At 33.9% G+C, this 18,031-nt stretch overlaps 2 protein-coding genes and 2 long non-coding RNA genes across 4 annotated transcripts; 3 read left to right on the forward strand and 1 right to left on the reverse strand.

The window, feature by feature from the left end:
• Positions 1-164: 164 nt before the first annotated feature.
• AP-2sigma (adaptor protein complex 2, sigma subunit) lies at positions 165-1,546 on the reverse strand. Its single transcript, XM_089706789.1, has 4 exons — positions 1,450-1,546; positions 1,219-1,368; positions 968-1,141; positions 165-547 (listed from the first exon to the last, which is right to left on the reverse strand). Exons 1-4 carry the CDS (start codon positions 1,450-1,452, stop codon positions 446-448), a joined length of 429 nt encoding a protein of 142 aa, XP_089562915.1. The 5' UTR covers positions 1,453-1,546; the 3' UTR covers positions 165-445.
• A 265-nt stretch (positions 1,547-1,811) lies between these two features.
• On the forward strand, positions 1,812-3,652 carry LOC149480748 (solute carrier family 71 member 1). The gene has a single exon (XM_089706421.1). It carries the CDS (start codon positions 1,943-1,945, stop codon positions 3,392-3,394), a length of 1,452 nt encoding a protein of 483 aa, XP_089562547.1. The 5' UTR covers positions 1,812-1,942; the 3' UTR covers positions 3,395-3,652.
• Positions 3,653-7,667: 4,015 nt separating this feature from the next.
• LOC149480749 (uncharacterized) lies at positions 7,668-11,249 on the forward strand. The gene is made up of 2 exons (XR_016317057.1): positions 7,668-8,912; positions 10,568-11,249. It is a non-coding gene; the product is annotated as an uncharacterized LOC149480749 (long non-coding RNA).
• A 2,205-nt stretch (positions 11,250-13,454) lies between these two features.
• Positions 13,455-17,631, forward strand: LOC149480750 (uncharacterized). Its single transcript, XR_016316980.1, has 2 exons — positions 13,455-16,774; positions 16,938-17,631. It is a non-coding gene; the product is annotated as an uncharacterized LOC149480750 (long non-coding RNA).
• The last annotated feature ends 400 nt before the right edge of the window (positions 17,632-18,031 follow it).

Genomic DNA, 18,031 nt, shown 5'->3' on the forward strand with positions numbered 1-18,031 from the left:
ATAATAAAATGAATAAATCGCGTTTAAAATCCGTTAAAATCATTATTCTCTAAAAGTATTATACTCGCATAAAATCAAACAAGAAAATACTATCTTCAAACGAGAAAAAAGTGGTTCAAACAACTCTCCATACCTTTGCAGACAGAATATTTACACATTTCTTAAAAACGCATATATGTGTTGAATCTATATGGAATGAGTATTTACCTACATTGCATACACAAATTTAGGCATCAAGTATAGTTCGATTCAAACTTAATGGCGTTTCGGAAGTTAGGTGCACAGGTCCCTTAATGTCCCGCTAATATCTAAAATTGTTTTCTGCGCATCGGATCGTACGATGTTCCGAGCCGCTATTAAGTTTGAAGCATCCTGAAACAGTAAGGGACAAAGACTTATGCCTATCCTATAATATTCATCAACTGCAATATTTAACACAAATAACTTATTCTAAGGAGTTCAGCATCAGCAACTGCTTCAAGACCTTTGTTTGTGATGTCTCTCTTATCTCTCCTGCCAGGAACATTTCATCCACTACTGTGTATACCTATAAAGATAAATTGACTATAATATATGGATACTAGCGGTCCTCCCCGGCTTTGCCCGTGGTACCTACATGTTTAAACTTTAAACTATCCTATCTATCAAGTTGGATCAAACTGCACATGGTGTGCGAATTTTATTATAATCGGTTATGTGGTTTAGGAGTCCATTGAGGACAAACATTGTGACACGAGATTTATATATATTAAGATTAAGATATGGATAGACTGATATTACTTTCAATAATTTTCCATTCTTTTGTAGATGATAAAGATTTGATTTCTTATTGAAATGAATAAATGTTAATGATTTTAATTGACTTTGCAACAATAAAAATATGTATCTCCTAAACAATACTTATAATCCATTTACCTGACAATTTTATCATAAAATAAGCTTTAAAATAACTGTATAATTCGTTTACCTTATAGAAATTGAATACCAGATCCAATTCGCATACATTGTGGAAGTATTCGTTGAGGACTTCAACAAAATTGTGAATGGCTTCCAAATAGCACAAGTTGTTATCATTCACATCGACGCATATGCAGAAATATAAGCCAGCATAACGCCGGTACACTATTTTAAAGTTGCGGAACTGAAAATAAAGTTTAAAATCAAATAATGTCTTCACATCTAAGAAAGGTAATTTTTTTAGCTACCAAGGGCACGTACCTCGACGAAATTCGTATGTTTTGCATCCCTGACTGTAACAACAGCGTGCACTTCTTCAATGAGCTTCTGTTTCTCGTCATCATCAAAATTCATGTACCATTTCGCCAATCTTGTCTTACCCGCTCGGTTTTGGATCAAAATGAAGCGAATCTGAAATTTAGAAGCACACTATGTACAATCGGTTGACAAAGACTTTTTTGTAAATTTACGAGAGCTTTCATCTTTACTCACCATTTTATTTTAATTATACTTAAATTTATTTAACAATTACAATATCGTTAACGCCTCCTTTGGGCTTTCGACTTTTTGACATTGACATTCGAATAATGACAACAAATCTAACAAAAATCTTATTCGAAGCGTTCAGAAAGTCGATTTTTTACGGCTTTATGTAATTTGTAACATTTAACATTTTATTTCAATGTATTATTTGATTGATAGATTGTTTTAGGGATTTTGAAATACTTTGTGATGTAAATAAAACCGAAATAAAACATTTTTAAGTATATTTCGATTTTCTAACAATGAATCAATAGAATTTGTCATATCAATTTATTGAATGTGGCAATACAAGGGACGAGTTGTTTTTCAATTTTCAGTGGTTTTTTTGACGTTGATAATCTAACTCGTTAGCTCTTCAAGATTTCCTCAATGTAGTGTTTAGGTTTTCAAAATGTCTCTAATTTAGGTAGGTAAATAGAATAAACATCTTGTACAATCTTAAATGACGCCCACGAAGACTACGACAACTGAAGTAGAAATGGTGATACGGAATAGAAAAACTGTTATGAAAGACGGGATTATGACAATGTCGGGCATCGGTGAACCTTCTGTTGTGCACGCTCTGGTGGTGATATTTTTGGAATTCTTCGCGTGGGGCCTGTTGACGATGCCTATTATATCAGTATTAAACGCCACTTTCCCGGATCATACGTTTTTAATGAATGGTCTCATCATGGGCATCAAAGGAATTCTATCGTTTTTGTCAGCGCCTCTGATTGGTGCTCTATCGGACGTGTGGGGAAGGAAGTTCTTCCTGCTAGTGACCGTATTCTTCACTTGTGCACCCATTCCGCTCATGACAATAAACACTTGGTGGTTCTTTGCTATGATAAGCATAAGTGGAGTGTTCGCCGTGACCTTCTCGATCGTTTTCGCGTACGTGGCTGATGTGACTACCGAGGCTGAGCGTTCACGGGCCTATGGGCTCGTTTCCGCGACATTCGCAGCCAGCATGGTGATATCGCCTGCCCTGGGCGCATACCTGATGAGTATCTACGGAGAAGCGCTCGTAGTGGTCGCAGCCACTGCCGTCGCGGTGCTCGACGTATTCTTTATCATGGTGGCAGTTCCCGAAAGTCTTCCTGAGAAAGTTCGACCGAGCGGCTGGGGGCCCGCTATCAGCTGGGAGCAGGCTGACCCATTCGCCGCTCTACGAAAAGTTGGTGCAGAACGTACAGTGCTTATGTTGTGTGTTGCAGTGTTCTTATCATATTTGCCTGAGGCAGGACAGTACTCTTGCATATTTGTGTACTTGAAACTTGTGATGGGTTTTGGTGTGGTGCAAGTGGCAATATTCATTGCAATTGTGGGTGTTCTCAGTATTGCTGTGCAAGTAGTGTTAGGTTTTCTGATGAAATCGCTTGGAGCTAAGCACACTATAATGGTTGGACTATTGTTTGAAATGCTACAGCTGATGTGGTATGGCTTTGGAAGTAAACCATGGATGATGTGGGCCGCTGGAGTCCTGGCAGCTCTGGGCTCCCTCACCTACCCAGCTATCAGTGCCTATGTGTCTGTAAACAGTCGGGCAGACAGGCAAGGAGTCGTACAAGGAATGGTGACTGGTGTGCGAGGCCTATGCAATGGTCTCGGGCCAGCCATGTTTGGAGTGATATTCTATCTATTCCATGTAGATTTGAATGAAGATCACGCTGTACAAGGAGTTGAGGGTCGACCTGTTGAAGATAAATATGTGAGAATTGTGCCAGGCCCACCATTTGTGCTGGGAGCCCTATTGGTAATCTGTGCTCTGCTTGTGGCTGCATTTTTGCCAGAAGACAATGTGGTGAATGCCCGGCGAACCTCTCCGGACCTACGATTCGAGATCGAGCACGGCCGCCGCGTCGCCGGCCCGCTGTCGCCGTTGATGGCTCCAGAGTCTGCGGCTCTCTAGCTAGCGGCCAAAACTGGCCGAGCGGCCAGTGTGTGAACTCCAAAGCTGTTAGGCAGCGTGGCAGTGAGGCATTTAGAAGGTACCAAAGCAAACTCAGTGCAATGCGAGTCTGTTCTATAAACTGACATTCCTATCCATCATCTGTTAAGTTCCGCTTCGTTAATGTTAATGTTTTTTAAAACTTTTTACCTGTTTTTGTAATTCTCTCTGGCTCTTGAGGGCATGTACATATTATATTAAATAAATATTTTAAAATCATTGTACAAGTCCTCTGTTTCTCATATATGTGCCATCACACAATACTGGGCAGCTCATATACTTAAAGATAAGGTTTTACAGCAGTATTATTAGGCATATCTTGTATTTATTATGTACAAAGCATTTAGGGGAATTTTCAATATCTATTTTAGAAGGTCATTTTAACTAAAACACAATTTTTCAAAATATGTAACACCATATTTAGATAATTAACTGGGTTTATTCCATATTTCATGTATGACTCACATACTCTTATCAAGTAATAAATAAACAACAAATCATTTAATCACATACTTTAGATAATAATAATTAATAAGGTAAAGCTCATATAGCAAGACCATAAATAAGATAATGTAAACATGCTGGCTAATGTGAATCCATTTACTAACACATCTATTGAATTCAACATTTATAATATGCTTTTTGCTTCAATAATAGTAAATAAATAATTAATATTTGGCTCTTACAATAATGACCGCCTGCTTGGTACAGTGGTTGACGCGTGAGCGTAGCACCGAGAGGTCCTGGGTTTGATTCCCAATGGAGATGAAGAAAAAAAAATGTCTCAGTCTGGTAGGACACAGAAGGCTGATCACCTACTTGTCCCTAAAGAAAATCGATCAGTGAAACAGATGTATAATGCATCTGCCCTGTACCCCACTAGGGGACATGGGGCTTCACTTTCTTACATAATGTTAACGCTAAACTTATTTTAAATAAAAAAAACAATTAAAATTTTTTTCTAGTAGGTACATAAAATTTTAATAAATAAAATAAATACGAAAATAATGAGAATAATACTTTACACAGATTAATGATTTTAAAAATTATTAATAGTTTATCTGATAGAGCATACCAAATTGAAGACTATTGTTCTAGTAACTATTATGTAAACTGTGCTATTAAAACATATTTGAGGAACTGGAATGTAACATCTCAAATCTCAATTAATATGCAAATATATTAACATTGGCCTGGATTTGTTTCAAGTTCAATTTAAGATAATTCACTAATGCTTAGAACATAATGTTTTGATGATTATGTAAAACAACATTAAGTGAATTACTAATGAGCTATGAAACATACATTTAATGATGTTTAAAATAGATGTGAATTTTATTCATTGAATAGTCCATTGAATATTATATCCTTGATATAATATATTAAAATGAAACCCGATTCGCGTTGTCACGGCATCTCGCGTGAACGGGTGGACCGATTTCGATAATTCTTTTTTTATTAAGTATATTCCTTGAAGTACAAGGATGGTTCTTATGTAGATAAAACGTAAATATGAACCACGGGCGAAGCCGGGGCGGACCGCTAGTCCTTGATAAAATTTTTGAACTAGTAACTAAAAAATACAGATACAGATAATCCAAAAATATGTAATGCATGACAGAACCTTGGCAAAAAATGGGTATTTCTTTTTATTTCATAGTCTGTGCCAACTACTGTGTATTGCTATGTAACTCATTCATAAGTTTGTTAAAACGCAAGTCACGGTCGCGCCACATGCCGTTATGTCATTTATTGTAAGAATAATTACTAAAATTGGCGCAAAATGTATTCTTGCACGACGTATTTTTCAAGGTTAGACTTCCTGGTTAATTACTAATGTAATAAATTGTTGGATTGTTTTACATTTCCGTTTTAATAAACTTTGCTGATTCTAATTTATAGTAATTAAGTAACAAAAAATTAATTTAAGTGTTAGAATTAGGTATGTGATTGTTAAATGATATAAATTTTAGGAAGACCTTGTTAGGTACGTGAGTTATTCGTGAGGTGCGACGCGTTTTGTGGCACGTCAACGAAAACATAATATTTTGCATATTATTAGGTTTTTAATGTTAAAACCAGTTCTGAGAATATTTTATACATTTCATAGTATCAATTTAGTTTTGTTATAACAGACAACGAAAATATCTAAATGACGCAAGCAACTTTGCTACTCAATTGAAAGCCTAGCCTCTTTATTAAACGGCGTCGTTCAACTGACGGCCTGAATGATATTCGTAACATCCATAAGACTTGGCGACGCGACAGCTTAAAAAATGTTGTAGTGTATTACTTTAGAAAAAATTTGAACGACATCAGTACGACTTAGTTTTTGCGTTATTTCTCAAGGCTTTGAAGTTTGAACGTGAAATAAAACGCTAAAATCAAGCGACACAGCCAGAGGTGATACAATACATATGCGGGTATACGCCAGTAACCTTCCCATAGTGAGAGTATATCGCAATTCTATCATGATTTTACATAAAAGATAGCTTCTGTGATTAATAATTACTTATTGTAGTTTATGTATAGAAAATTATTGGCTTCGTTGAAGACGTCATCATACGTCATCAAACTCATTAATTGGAACATGGCAATAAATTTTAATTTATAGACGTTACATTAGTGTGGCCTCTCGTCATGGGTAATTTTACCATATAAAAACAATGATTCGTAAAAATATTATATTATCCTTTTTCCTTATATCCACTGTTGGCCAGACTGTGCAGTTTTTATGGTCTACTAGCTTTCCGCCCGCGGCGTCGCCCGCGTTTTCAAAGAAAAACCCGATCCTGTAGGATTTCCGGGATAAAACCTATGTGCCTATGTCCTTTCTCGGGTATCAAAATATTTCTATACCAAATTTCATGCAAATTGGTTCAGTAGTTAAGGCGTGATTGAGTAACAGATAGACAGACAGAGTTACTTTCGCATTTATAATATTAGCACAGTATTACAATATTATTTCCTACAGTAAGGAATCGCCTTTGATGTCGCGCGATGCCGCCGCCAGCGTAGGTACTTACGCTGCCACACGAAAATACGCTAGGGTTGCAACAAATGGGAAATAAAACAATTGTGATTATTAATATTATGATGAAATCTTTATTCATATGTACATTCAAAATAATTGCGATTATTAAATCTGATGTAATTATTTGTTCATAAATATATAATTACAGATATTGCACTGCTAAATATTATTTACGTGGACACTTTATTTTTGGATGTTCTTAATTGTATATTATAACATTTAACTAAGTAATGCATTCGCATTGGGATGTACAATCTGATTAGAAAATAATCTGAATAGAGGACAACATATACATAGCTTTGATTTTAATTCAACAGATACAATTAATACAATCTTTCTGAAATATTGTTTCCTTCTGGGATTTCAATGTAGATTTACATCCATAAACGGAACAGTTTGTGCGCGCCATAATAGAATATGTAAGTACCTATGTATAATAAAATTATTACACAAAAAATACGACTGCGTCATCCTTTCGCGCTAGGTAAAGCAAACTAAGCGTGTTTGCTTTACGCGGCCCGCGTCGCCCGACCCCCGCCAGTTCCCCTCCGTTTCTCTGCACAAGTACATTCGTCGCACTACTGTAGGAAATAATGGTAATACTGTGATATTAGTATGGATTGTAATATGAATATGCAATCGCCAATCATAATCTGATTCAATCGTGGATATAGCATAATATGCAAATACGTTGACACTTTTATGTGTCTTCTTCCCCTATATTCATTATAAACTAACTGCTATGCTGCTAACATAAATTTTATTATAATCCAGTTTATAAAAATAATGCTTAGTGAACTTTTGAGGGCTATGACAAGTAGGTACTCTAAATGGATTGTACTTTATTCTTGTGGAAAGATTTTTCCAGCACATTTAAGATTACAATACAAACAACAAAGATCCTCTTTATAATGTTACCGTAGATAATAAATTATAAAGTCACGTTTGTCGTACGATTTACTTGAACTTAAAAAAGAATTGCGCTATATACCTACATAAAAACATTTTTTATGTTCGTCACATATCTTATATATAAAAATGAATCGCAAAATGTGTTGGTAAGCGCATAACTCGAGAACGGCTGAACCGATTTCGATAATTCTTTTTTTATTATATTCCTTGAAGTACGAGGATGGTTTTTATGTAGAGAAAACGTAAATATGTACCACGGGCGAAGCCGGGGCGGACCGCTAGTTCAAGAATAAAACTTTAAGATCACGTTCAATTTGCAAAAAGTACTTTGTATAATAATATAAACCGACCCACAAGGCAGACTTTGTGGTAAGGTTTAATATACAACAGCTATTTATATTTTTTTTATAACATACCATCAGAGAACTTAATTTTCTTCTATTATCTATGGACCGCAATGCTGTAAACAAAGCGTTTGTTTCGCAATCAATGGCACATTGTCTGAACCACGACGAACCATTGAGACAATATTGCATTTCGCTGTTTTCAGAATAATGGTTTTAGTTGCGCTTTTTTGGGAAATTATAATTCGACTCGTTTTATAATGCTAATTTAAAATTTAATTCATTCGGAATGTTTTTTGTTTGTGTTCTCTATTATCTTTGATTTGAATTTCTAAAAAAATTTAAACATGACTGTCCGTCCGTTTCAATACATGCATTTTTTACTAAGCTAGTTTCTGATTTCGACTAAAGTTTAATAAATTAAATGTTTACACAATACGACTTTTCGAGTGGTATAGGTAACACGGGTAAAACAACGTCTAATAACTTGAACGAGTCAAAAAATCGTTTATTGTTGGAGTAAAATATTGCATACAGCCTCATACAGCCTGCGAAATTTCAAATAATAAGGCAACTGTAGATACTTTAGAGAACATAATATTATACTTTAGCAAAGGTCAAGGAAAGCATTTTTTTGTATCCATTCTGTATCTTATAAAAAGTACCCATTGCTTTGTAAACATCATATTTCTATGATGATTTATTTACGACTTTTCATAATGCACCTATTTTCGGCTTTAAAAGCATTTTTGTGTTAACGTTGTTAGAAATAGCTGGGCAGGCAAATCCTTTTTTCTGTTTATTTTATACGTGTTGCCACTTGCCAGGATTATCTATTTTTGTACAAAGTTTCGTCTTAAATTGCGTATTATCACGAAAAATGTTGCCATTAATAGAGATAGCAATACAGAAACGTCTATTTTAACAAAAATGCCTATCTATTCAAAAAAAGATTCCAGAAAATTTTATTATAACTGCATAACGTATCATCACAGCATACAGATAATATAATATAATATAACTAGCGGTCCAACCTGGCCTCGCGCGTGGTATATGTTTACGTTTTCTCTCTATAAGAACCATCCTCGTACTTCAAGGAAAATTATAAAAAAATACTTATCGAAATCGGTCCACCCGTTCACGCGTGATGCCGTGACCAAGGGAAATAGGGATTCATTTTTAGGGTTCCGTACCTCAAAAGGAAAAAACGGAACCCTTATAGGATCACTTTGTTGTCCGTCTGTCCGTCCGTCCGTCCGTCCGTCTGTCAAGACCCTTTTTCTCAGGAACGCGTGGAGGTATGAAGCTGAAATTTATATCAATTACTCACGTCTACTGTCCCTTGAAGCTGTGAAAAAATCAAACTTCTAAACCAACGCAATCAAAAGATACAGCCGTTTATGCCGCAAATTTTCGACACTTGCAAGGGAATCAAAACCTACAGGGTGCTTCCCGTGAACTCAGAATCTTGAAATTTGGTACGAAGCAACGTCTTATAGCATAGATAAAGGAAAAATTACGAAAACCATAAATTTTTAGTTACATCACATAATATATTTTTTTTAATAATTTTAAACTTACTACCCATTTCCTCATAAACGCGTAGAGGTATTAAATTGAAATTCATACCAAATACTCAGGTCTATAATAACTTTAAGCTGTAACAAAATCAAACTTCTATGTCAACGCAATCAAAAGAAACAGCAATTTAAGCTGCATATTTAGAAACTCGCAAGTACTCGCAAGGGAATCAAAACCTAAAGGGTACTTCCAGTCGACCTAGAATCTTGAAATTTGGCATGAAGCAACGTTTTATAGCACACATAAAGGTAAAATTCCGAAAACCTTAAATTTTTAGTTACATTAAAAAATATATATTTATTTTTTAATAAATATAAACTTATTACTTTTTTCTAGTGTCCGACCGAAACTGGTTTCCAGGCCGAAACCGAAACCGAAACCGAATGTTCGGCCATGGCTTCAATTTCGGCCGAAACCGAAACCGAAACCGAAACTCACGTGGTCATATGAAATTTCTAAAAATACTGAGCTTTGGTGCATTTTACCTATTATTTTGCCTTAATTAGGGCATGAAATGAAAACACAGTATATTAAATTTGTTGTAATCAGTGATTTAATATAAAATAAAAAAATAATATTTTTTAAAATATTAATAACTAATAACAATTTTAATTTTTATTATTTTTTCAAGTTCTCACTAAAATCAGTCATCTAAATCAAATCAGTAATTTTTAATGTTACTTTAAATATGTACTAAGTTTTGGTATTTTGAGATCTTTCTCTTTATTAAAGAGTCTTTAATACTTTGGATTGGTATTTGTACTTAGAGGAATAATCAGTCTCCTTTAGGTACCTCTTATATAAAAATAATAATTATTAATTACTATTACACTCAGTTCCAATCTCAACATAGATAATCAAAAATTGTTTCCACCAGCGTGGGTCAACCAACGCTTTGACAGCGTCCGTCAAAGCGTTGCCGAGGAAAACGAAGTTAGGCAAGCGTGAACGTGTGTGAACTAAGTTCACTGAACTTGCGAAATAAGTTTCGGTTTCGGCAAAAGTTTCGGCCGATTTTGGCCGAAACCGAAACTGCGGCCGAAACTTGATTTTTGGCCGAAACTCGGCCGAAACCGAAACCGAAACCGAAAGTTCGGTCGGACACTACTTTTTTCCTCATGAACGCGCAGAGCTATCAAGTTGAAATTCATATCAAATACTTAGATCTAATTGCCTTTAACCCGTGAAAAAAAAATTGCAGGTTTGTACGGAACACTCGGTGCGCGAGTCCGACTCGCACTTGGCCGGTTTTTATATATATAGAGACTACTGGGTATTATTAAATACTAGCTGCTCCGCGCGGTTTCACCCCCGTGGCTCCACCCCTGTTGGTCTTAGCGTGATGATATATATCCTATAACCTTCGTCGATAAATGGGCTATCTAACACCGAAAGAATTTTTCAAATCGGACCAGTAGTTCCCGAGATTAGCGCGTTCAAACAAACAAACAAACAAACAAACCCTTCAGCTTTATAATATTATTAGTATAGATTGTCTGTGACCTATGTTGTGCAAGATATTAAATAAAAATATGTTTATCAAATACATGGAGATAACACGTGATAAATGTTAAATACTTGGAAAGCTGTCACAGGTAGACAGTTACATACTATTTAATATTTATATAGTAAACTATAGTTGAACATGTTACGGAGTTTCGTTGAATACTGAATTGATAAGCGACGTTTCTTATCTGGACAACCTACATTCCAATTGTCTGAAGTGAAACCTTTGAAAACTTGAAAAGACTTAGGAGTTGAATACAATTCTATTGTTAAGACTTTGAAATGTACTCAAAAGAGGCAAGCAAGGGAATTAAATTAACTGTTAAAAATTAAAATATTAGAAACTAGCGGTCCGCCCCGGCTTCGCCCGTGGTACATGTTTACGTTTTCTCTACATAAGAACCATCCTCGTACTTCAAGGAATATAATAAAAAAAGAATTATCGAAATCGGTTCAGCCGTTCTCGAGTTATGCGCTTACCAACACATTTTGCGATTCATTTTTATATATTAAGAAATTTGCGAACACAATCAAGTCACTAAAACACACGGTGAAGTCAAAATGTTATTATTGTACCTAACTAACGTAACTATAAAGTAACAAAATGAGAGCATCTAATTATACATAATTAATTTCTGACACACTAATATTAGATAGATATAGGTACTGGTAACTGATTTTAACAGTAAAACTTAGTGAATTCTCTAATATGAGTATATAATATTGAGCTTGAGGAAGGAAATATGTCAAAATACTATTTTTAGTAGCTTAAATTTTAAATCACTCGAAAAACTAGTTTGATGTCAGAGATTGGTAAAGCCAACACGTAATCTATAGATACTTAATATTATAAAGCTGAAGAGTTTGTTTGTTTGGACGCGCTAATCTCAGGAACTACTGGTCCGATTTGAAAAATTATTTCGGTGTTAGATAGACTATTTATCGAGGAAGGCTATCATCACACTAAGACCAATAGGAGTGGAGCACTGCGGGTAAAACCGCAGGGCATAGCTAGTAATATATAATCGTTTTTGTTCAAAGGAGCCAATGAATTTCTATAATCAGTCAAATGATTCAATAAGCCGATATTACTTATGTCAATAAAATAAACGTATAATCAGCTGTTATCAGATATGAACGTTGAAAATGTCGCACGTGCGTCATTTAGGTATAAGTGTGGTATTAGTCTGAAATTCATTGGAAATTCACGTGTTTATTGCACGATTCATAATGCGAAGCATTAGAGAGTACTCTACGATCGAAAAATTGGTTTTGCCTTGGTTCCGCAACTATTTAATCAATTAAACGATTGAATTACCACGTAATACCCTTAAACTGCACATCATTTTATAGATAATTGCATGGAGATTATTATTGTAACTGGTAAAAATTGATTCATAAAATTAAACCGAAATTAAATGTAGAAATAGAAAAAATAAAATAAAATTCCCGTCAATCAACACTTTTTTTCGGTTGAGACACGATAGCTTGTGTAAAACTTAATTAATTTAATGGCATTATTTTTTATTAGCTGTAGATCTACTATGCAGAGATTGGTATTGAAAATGGTGATATTATTTAGCATCGTTTAATACCTAGTTATCAACGAAAAACTAAAATCTTCTTTTCGGCGAAGGAAGGCGCATCATGAGTCGTGAACTTTTGGATTCTCCAATTTTTTTTATCAGATTAAAGGTAGGCCAAAGTTTCCTGCAATAAATTATTTCAGAACGAAGAAGGTCTATCGTCTTAAAAGACGGTAACTTTTAAATTGTCATGTATCGCGCCAAAAATTCTAAACTCACATGAACTCTATTCTAAATTTAAATTTCCCAGTATATATTTGAATTTTTCGTTCCATCCATTTTTATTTATTTTTTGTATATCTGCTTTTGTGAATACAAAAGCTATGGAAATTTGATGTCCATAAATTAAAGACATAGTAATTGCCTAAGTCGTAACTTTTGAGGGCGCCTACTTATTTGAAAGAATCTATTGTGAACTAGAAAATCTTGTGAGCGTATTGACTAAAGTGTTTGAATGCCAATGACGCGACGCGGCACGTGACGTCATACTTTGCACAATAATGTGTTTCACAATAGTCCGACTCATTTTCCCATCTGTAATTCTACAATGCATCTTTGATATTAACCTTCGCTGTGCTTTTTGAAAATATTTTGTTCACAACATACTGTAGGTATATGGACTTAATTTTTATAACCATTGTTTTGACGTGAAAATTATATCGCTGTTGATAATAGAGGCTTTAAAACATTAGTCGTTAGAATGTTTACGACCTTGGCACACGAATCATTTGTTGTTAAATGAAAGATGGAAATTAATGATGTAATTGTCGATTGAAAGATCGTTAATATCAAATTACTCTGTAATATAATATTTTGGATTTCAATTTAATGGGATTGGTCATGACAATAAGAGCGTATACGCACTATGCGGGTAGCCGCATTGCGGGTAGCCGTCCGGCTGACCGCAAGCACAATTATGTACGTAATATTCATTTCTATGCGCACTGCGATGCGGCTACCGCAGACCGCACAGTGCGCATAGAAATGAATATTACGTACATAATTGTGCTTGCGGTCAGCCGGACGGCTACCCGCATAGTGCGTATACGCTCTAAGAGTTGAGTAAATGCTCAGTGTCAAGGTTCAAATAGATCATAGCAATTGTTTTTAACTAGCGTCTCTCCCTGGTTCTGCCTATTTGGTCGGAGGATAAAGAGAATGCATTAATTACTCTACTTAAACACTGGTGAAATAATTTTTCAATATAGGTATGGTGATTTACGACTCTATTCATAACCTAAAACAATAAAACCCCTAGAAAACTCGCACAAATATTATTTCGCACTTTTTAATGGCAACACAATAAGCTCATTACACTTGTCTGTGAATGAAGTCGGACTTGAGTCGGACGCATAAATCAAATTTTACAAGGGCATTGACCTTAACCTCTAAAGTGGCCCTGAGAGAAAACGTAGATATTTCTCGTATTCGCATCATATTCAAGGCTTCGCAAAACTAGATAATGTCACGTAATATCGCTTTTAGTGCGTGACTTTGCGTAATTCGGACATATGTGAAGCTCAGAATTCCGAGAACCGTGTAAGGAGGTGTACGATATACCAGTTCATAAATCATAATATTTCCACTCTTCCAGGGTTTAATATAGGAATGTTATTAAATTCAAAATGAATAAACGGTATTTTTATTGTTTAAATTATGTTTTAACAAGCTTTGCATCAGCAGTTTCGCTCGCGTTGTCATAAAATGTTACACCGCACCGCAGTAAAAACTAAAAAGTATAAATATAATAATAAGTCTCGCTATCTACCAGACACAATAATCGTATAAAAAAATCGCTCCGTTGCGACGTGAAAGAAAGACAAACAAACATACTTACATGCGCATTTAGAATATTTGAGACTAGGTATGTAGGTTAAATTTTACCATCAAATTACATTTTAATATAAACCTTTCCTTTTGCTTTTTGCAAAGAAAGATACAAGGAGATATTTTCATTAAAATGTGTTGAAACATTGCAATGCACCGTTCGCTTCTTACATTTTTTTAGACTATTTTGACAGCGTGGTCAAGAAAGAAAAAAAATATTTCCCCATTTCACCACCTGAAATATTTTCGCTACAAATCATCAACCATGTGCATTGTGCATTGTGCACGTTTTCTTCTATCTCTTCATAAAAAAAAAAAAACTGTTAATCATTTATTTATATATTATTTACTATCGTAGAAACGTAATACATACGGTCATATACATTCTTATTGCATTAACAATATTATGGATGCTCTAAAATTAAATTCGGGAGTTATGCACCTTAGCACATACTAATTACTATAGGTATACTATAATACTAGGCAAATGACTAAATACCTATTTAAAACAATGACGCATGAAACAAGCTATATATTTACTTTTGTATACTAACAACGTGGGTGTTTTCTCATTGAGACTCGAAGTACAATGACTTGGTCAATGTTTTAACTAGCTTATGCCGACGGCTTCGTCTGGGATGCATGAAAATTAAATGAGACCATTTATATGTAAAATCAATGTTAGTCCTAGTTCAATTTTATTCTCCCTATATAAAATGTACGGAAATTTTCATAACAGCGGCTGGCAGATTAAACACTAATTACCTACAGTATTTATTATACATTTTTATATACCTACTATAGCTCTTGATAATATTGATATTGGTAAAAATATTAATTATTGCTCCCCGCTTTGTTTCATATACCTTATCGTTATAAATTGCTTTTATCTTTGTAAGAAGCCGAAATAATTTGCTGCCAACAAAACGGTATAAATTATTAATCACACTAATTTGAGTATACATATATGTATTTAATTATTATATAATAATTCAAAATCGTAATATTAAATACATATATCGGTATTTTTATTTAGTTACATGTGTTTGTCACTTCTTCGCTCTGAAACGCCTAGAAGTTTTTGGATAGAAATTGTTATCTACTTAAATTTAGTTGGACTCAGGTCGTGTAGCTAGTTCACAAATATAATAAGAATTATTCACCTTCATGCTTATACTTACACATATTTATTGGTAGGTACTGCGAGGTAAAATATGCAAAAAAAATTACCCATTTTAAAATAAACCTTAGCTCCAGTTTTATGAGGGTATTGTGTGATGACAAATTAATTATGTAAAGCATTATATAAAATTTAATCATGTTTCATGTTATAATAAATATATTCACATAAACTTGTACATACGTCATACATGGGCCTAACCGTGGTTAAAAAGTATTTTTCAAAATGTCGAATTTATTAATTGCAAACATTCTTTTTTATTTGAAATGTATGATAACATACATTATAAAATTAAAGCCATGTACATACTAATATTTTATTAATGTACCTAGTATTTTTTACGACAAAAATTGTCGCTCTTTAGATTCTCGATGATGAGAACAATTAATAAAATACGATGTATGTACATAAGTAAATTTTGTCATTATAATAATATTGTATAAAAACAATTATTGTAAATATGAACTTGTATTATAGATTGTTTCCCTGTAGGGGTAAGTGTTGAAACGTTCACATTTTATTTGTGTTGAAGGACATTAAGATGGTCTGGTGGACTTAGATTTAAAACAAATGTTAGTTAAGTATTTACTATTTAGGTGCCTAAGCAAATATTGTATAATAGTGAGATAACTTAGGAAGGACACAGGACTCGATGAATGGCACGCTACGATGCTAGAGTTAGAAAAGGTGTCAAAATCAATATATTGTACTAAAGTATTAGATATAACATTGTAATAATTCTACTTATAAAATTCGATAACAACGTTGCACGAATCCAATGTGTATATAGCTCTTAACGAGCGTGGATGCAACGAATCGAAATAATATATTTTTTATGATTTGACGATTAACTATGTGGTGCCATTAATGGCCTTAGTGAGCTCTAAATTGCTGTATTTTCTTTAAAAAAAATAACATATCTGCTTAGATGCACCAGCAAATTAGGCGACACGAGATCTCTGCTAGTGCGTTTTTATATAGTCCATAACGTAGTATTCATAGATTTAATATTATGTATAACGAATAGAAAGTATTAAAAGTAGAATAATTTGGTAACATGGCGGACTGTGCGTTGTGGTCAATTAATGTTCATTGAAGCACAAATAAATGGTTTTGTCAACTGGAATTTCGACAATCAGCCTCTCGTTATATTTAACAATTTAATTTAAATCACTATTTAACTGCAAATCTCCGGGACCATATTATGAGAAAATTATTTATACTAAGTACTTAATTAATAAAAGTTATGCTTTGTTTTTGCAAATTCGATCATAAAAATATTATGTAAAAAATCAACACGGTTTCAGTTTTAACCTGAGACAAAAACACAAAATGTACAAATAAACACTTCAATTGTATTATCTACTAGCGGTCCGCCCCGGCTTCGCCCGTGGTACATATTTACGTTTTCTCTACATAAAAACCATCCTCGTACTTCAAGGAATATAATAAAAAAAGAATTATCGAAATCGGTTCAGCCGTTCTCGAGTTATGCGCTTACCAACACATTTTGCGATTCATTTTTATATATAAGAAGATTTAAAGTTGAGCAATATCAGCGCATGTCATAATGCAGAAAAAAGTATCGATTTCGCGCCAGTTGACGACACCATAGATAAATAATCAATCAATATTTTATAATCGTCTTTTTGCAATTTCACACTCCACAGTGGCTAGTAATGGGTATGTCTATCTATTGCATTTGTAAATGAGTGAGATATTTATTTTCCTTCTAATACTAAAAGCTAAAAAATGTTATATTTTATGAAATGAGTACAAGATTTCCGTGTAAATGTGATAAAATATGATTATTTAGAGAGACAATATTTAACTATGGATCTCCAATCTACTTACTTACGTCGTAATTTTTAAATTATTTTACTTAGAAAACACATCTGGTCCTTATTTCATATTTTAATTAACAATTCCATGGTTAAATAATGTTTACGGATAGATAATAATTTGTACATATTATAAACATAAACATTGTAAACGGGATTTGGGTTGTGTTTGTTAAATTAAATATTTAAATTGCACGGAATAACGAGTTTTGAGTATCAAAGATTATTATTACGATAAGTTTCGTTGGAATTTAAAAACGATGGCGAGGTGAGATTTGACTTTTTTTATTAAGAAAATGTTTCCCGGCAATTTAAATACTTAAAGTGTGATACCATTAAACCATAATATGCTTCTATGTTGAGAATTAATAAATCTGAATGTAGTAATTTGATGTTTTTTAATCCTAACTCTATCTATGTAGAAGATTTTCTATAGAGAGCAAGTCTCGAGCGCTTGAAAAGATATAATTACGTAACGCCCATCTCTATGTGGGCGAGCATTTTAATTTTAAAATATGTACCTATGTTCGTTTTTAAATCATAAAACTGGAATGGAATCTATATTCCCTTGCGAGTCTGGATACAGTTGCAGTAAGTATATTAGGAATAAGATGATTTTACATTATACATATAAAGCTACATACTAGCACAGATAATATACCTCTAGATTGCAGGGCACAGCTAGCCCTGCAATTTTACCCGCATAGGCTCCTATCGGTCGAATTTTTCAAACCGAACCTGTAATTCCTGAGGTTGGCGCGTTTAACCAAACAAACAAACACTTTAA

Source organism: Colias philodice, chromosome 18 (genome assembly GCF_061535455.1).
Source record: "Colias philodice isolate Cphi_HAF_F1 chromosome 18, ilColPhil1 Martin Lab GWU primary, whole genome shotgun sequence".
Taxonomy (NCBI): Eukaryota; Metazoa; Arthropoda; class Insecta; order Lepidoptera; family Pieridae; genus Colias; species Colias philodice.

Excerpts from the sequence above, each read along its gene's own strand:
- LOC149480748 (XM_089706421.1), top strand. The coding sequence starts at position 1,943 with ATGACGCCCACGAAGACTACGACAACTGAAGTAGAAATGGTGATACGG.
- AP-2sigma (XM_089706789.1), bottom strand. Across the intron at positions 1,142-1,218 it reads AACATACGAATTTCGTCGAG|TTCCGCAACTTTAAAATAGT; the intron begins GTACGTGCCCTT and ends CTTTATTTTCAG. Across the intron at positions 548-967 it reads TGGTATTCAATTTCTATAAG|GTATACACAGTAGTGGATGA; the intron begins GTAAACGAATTA and ends TTATCTTTATAG.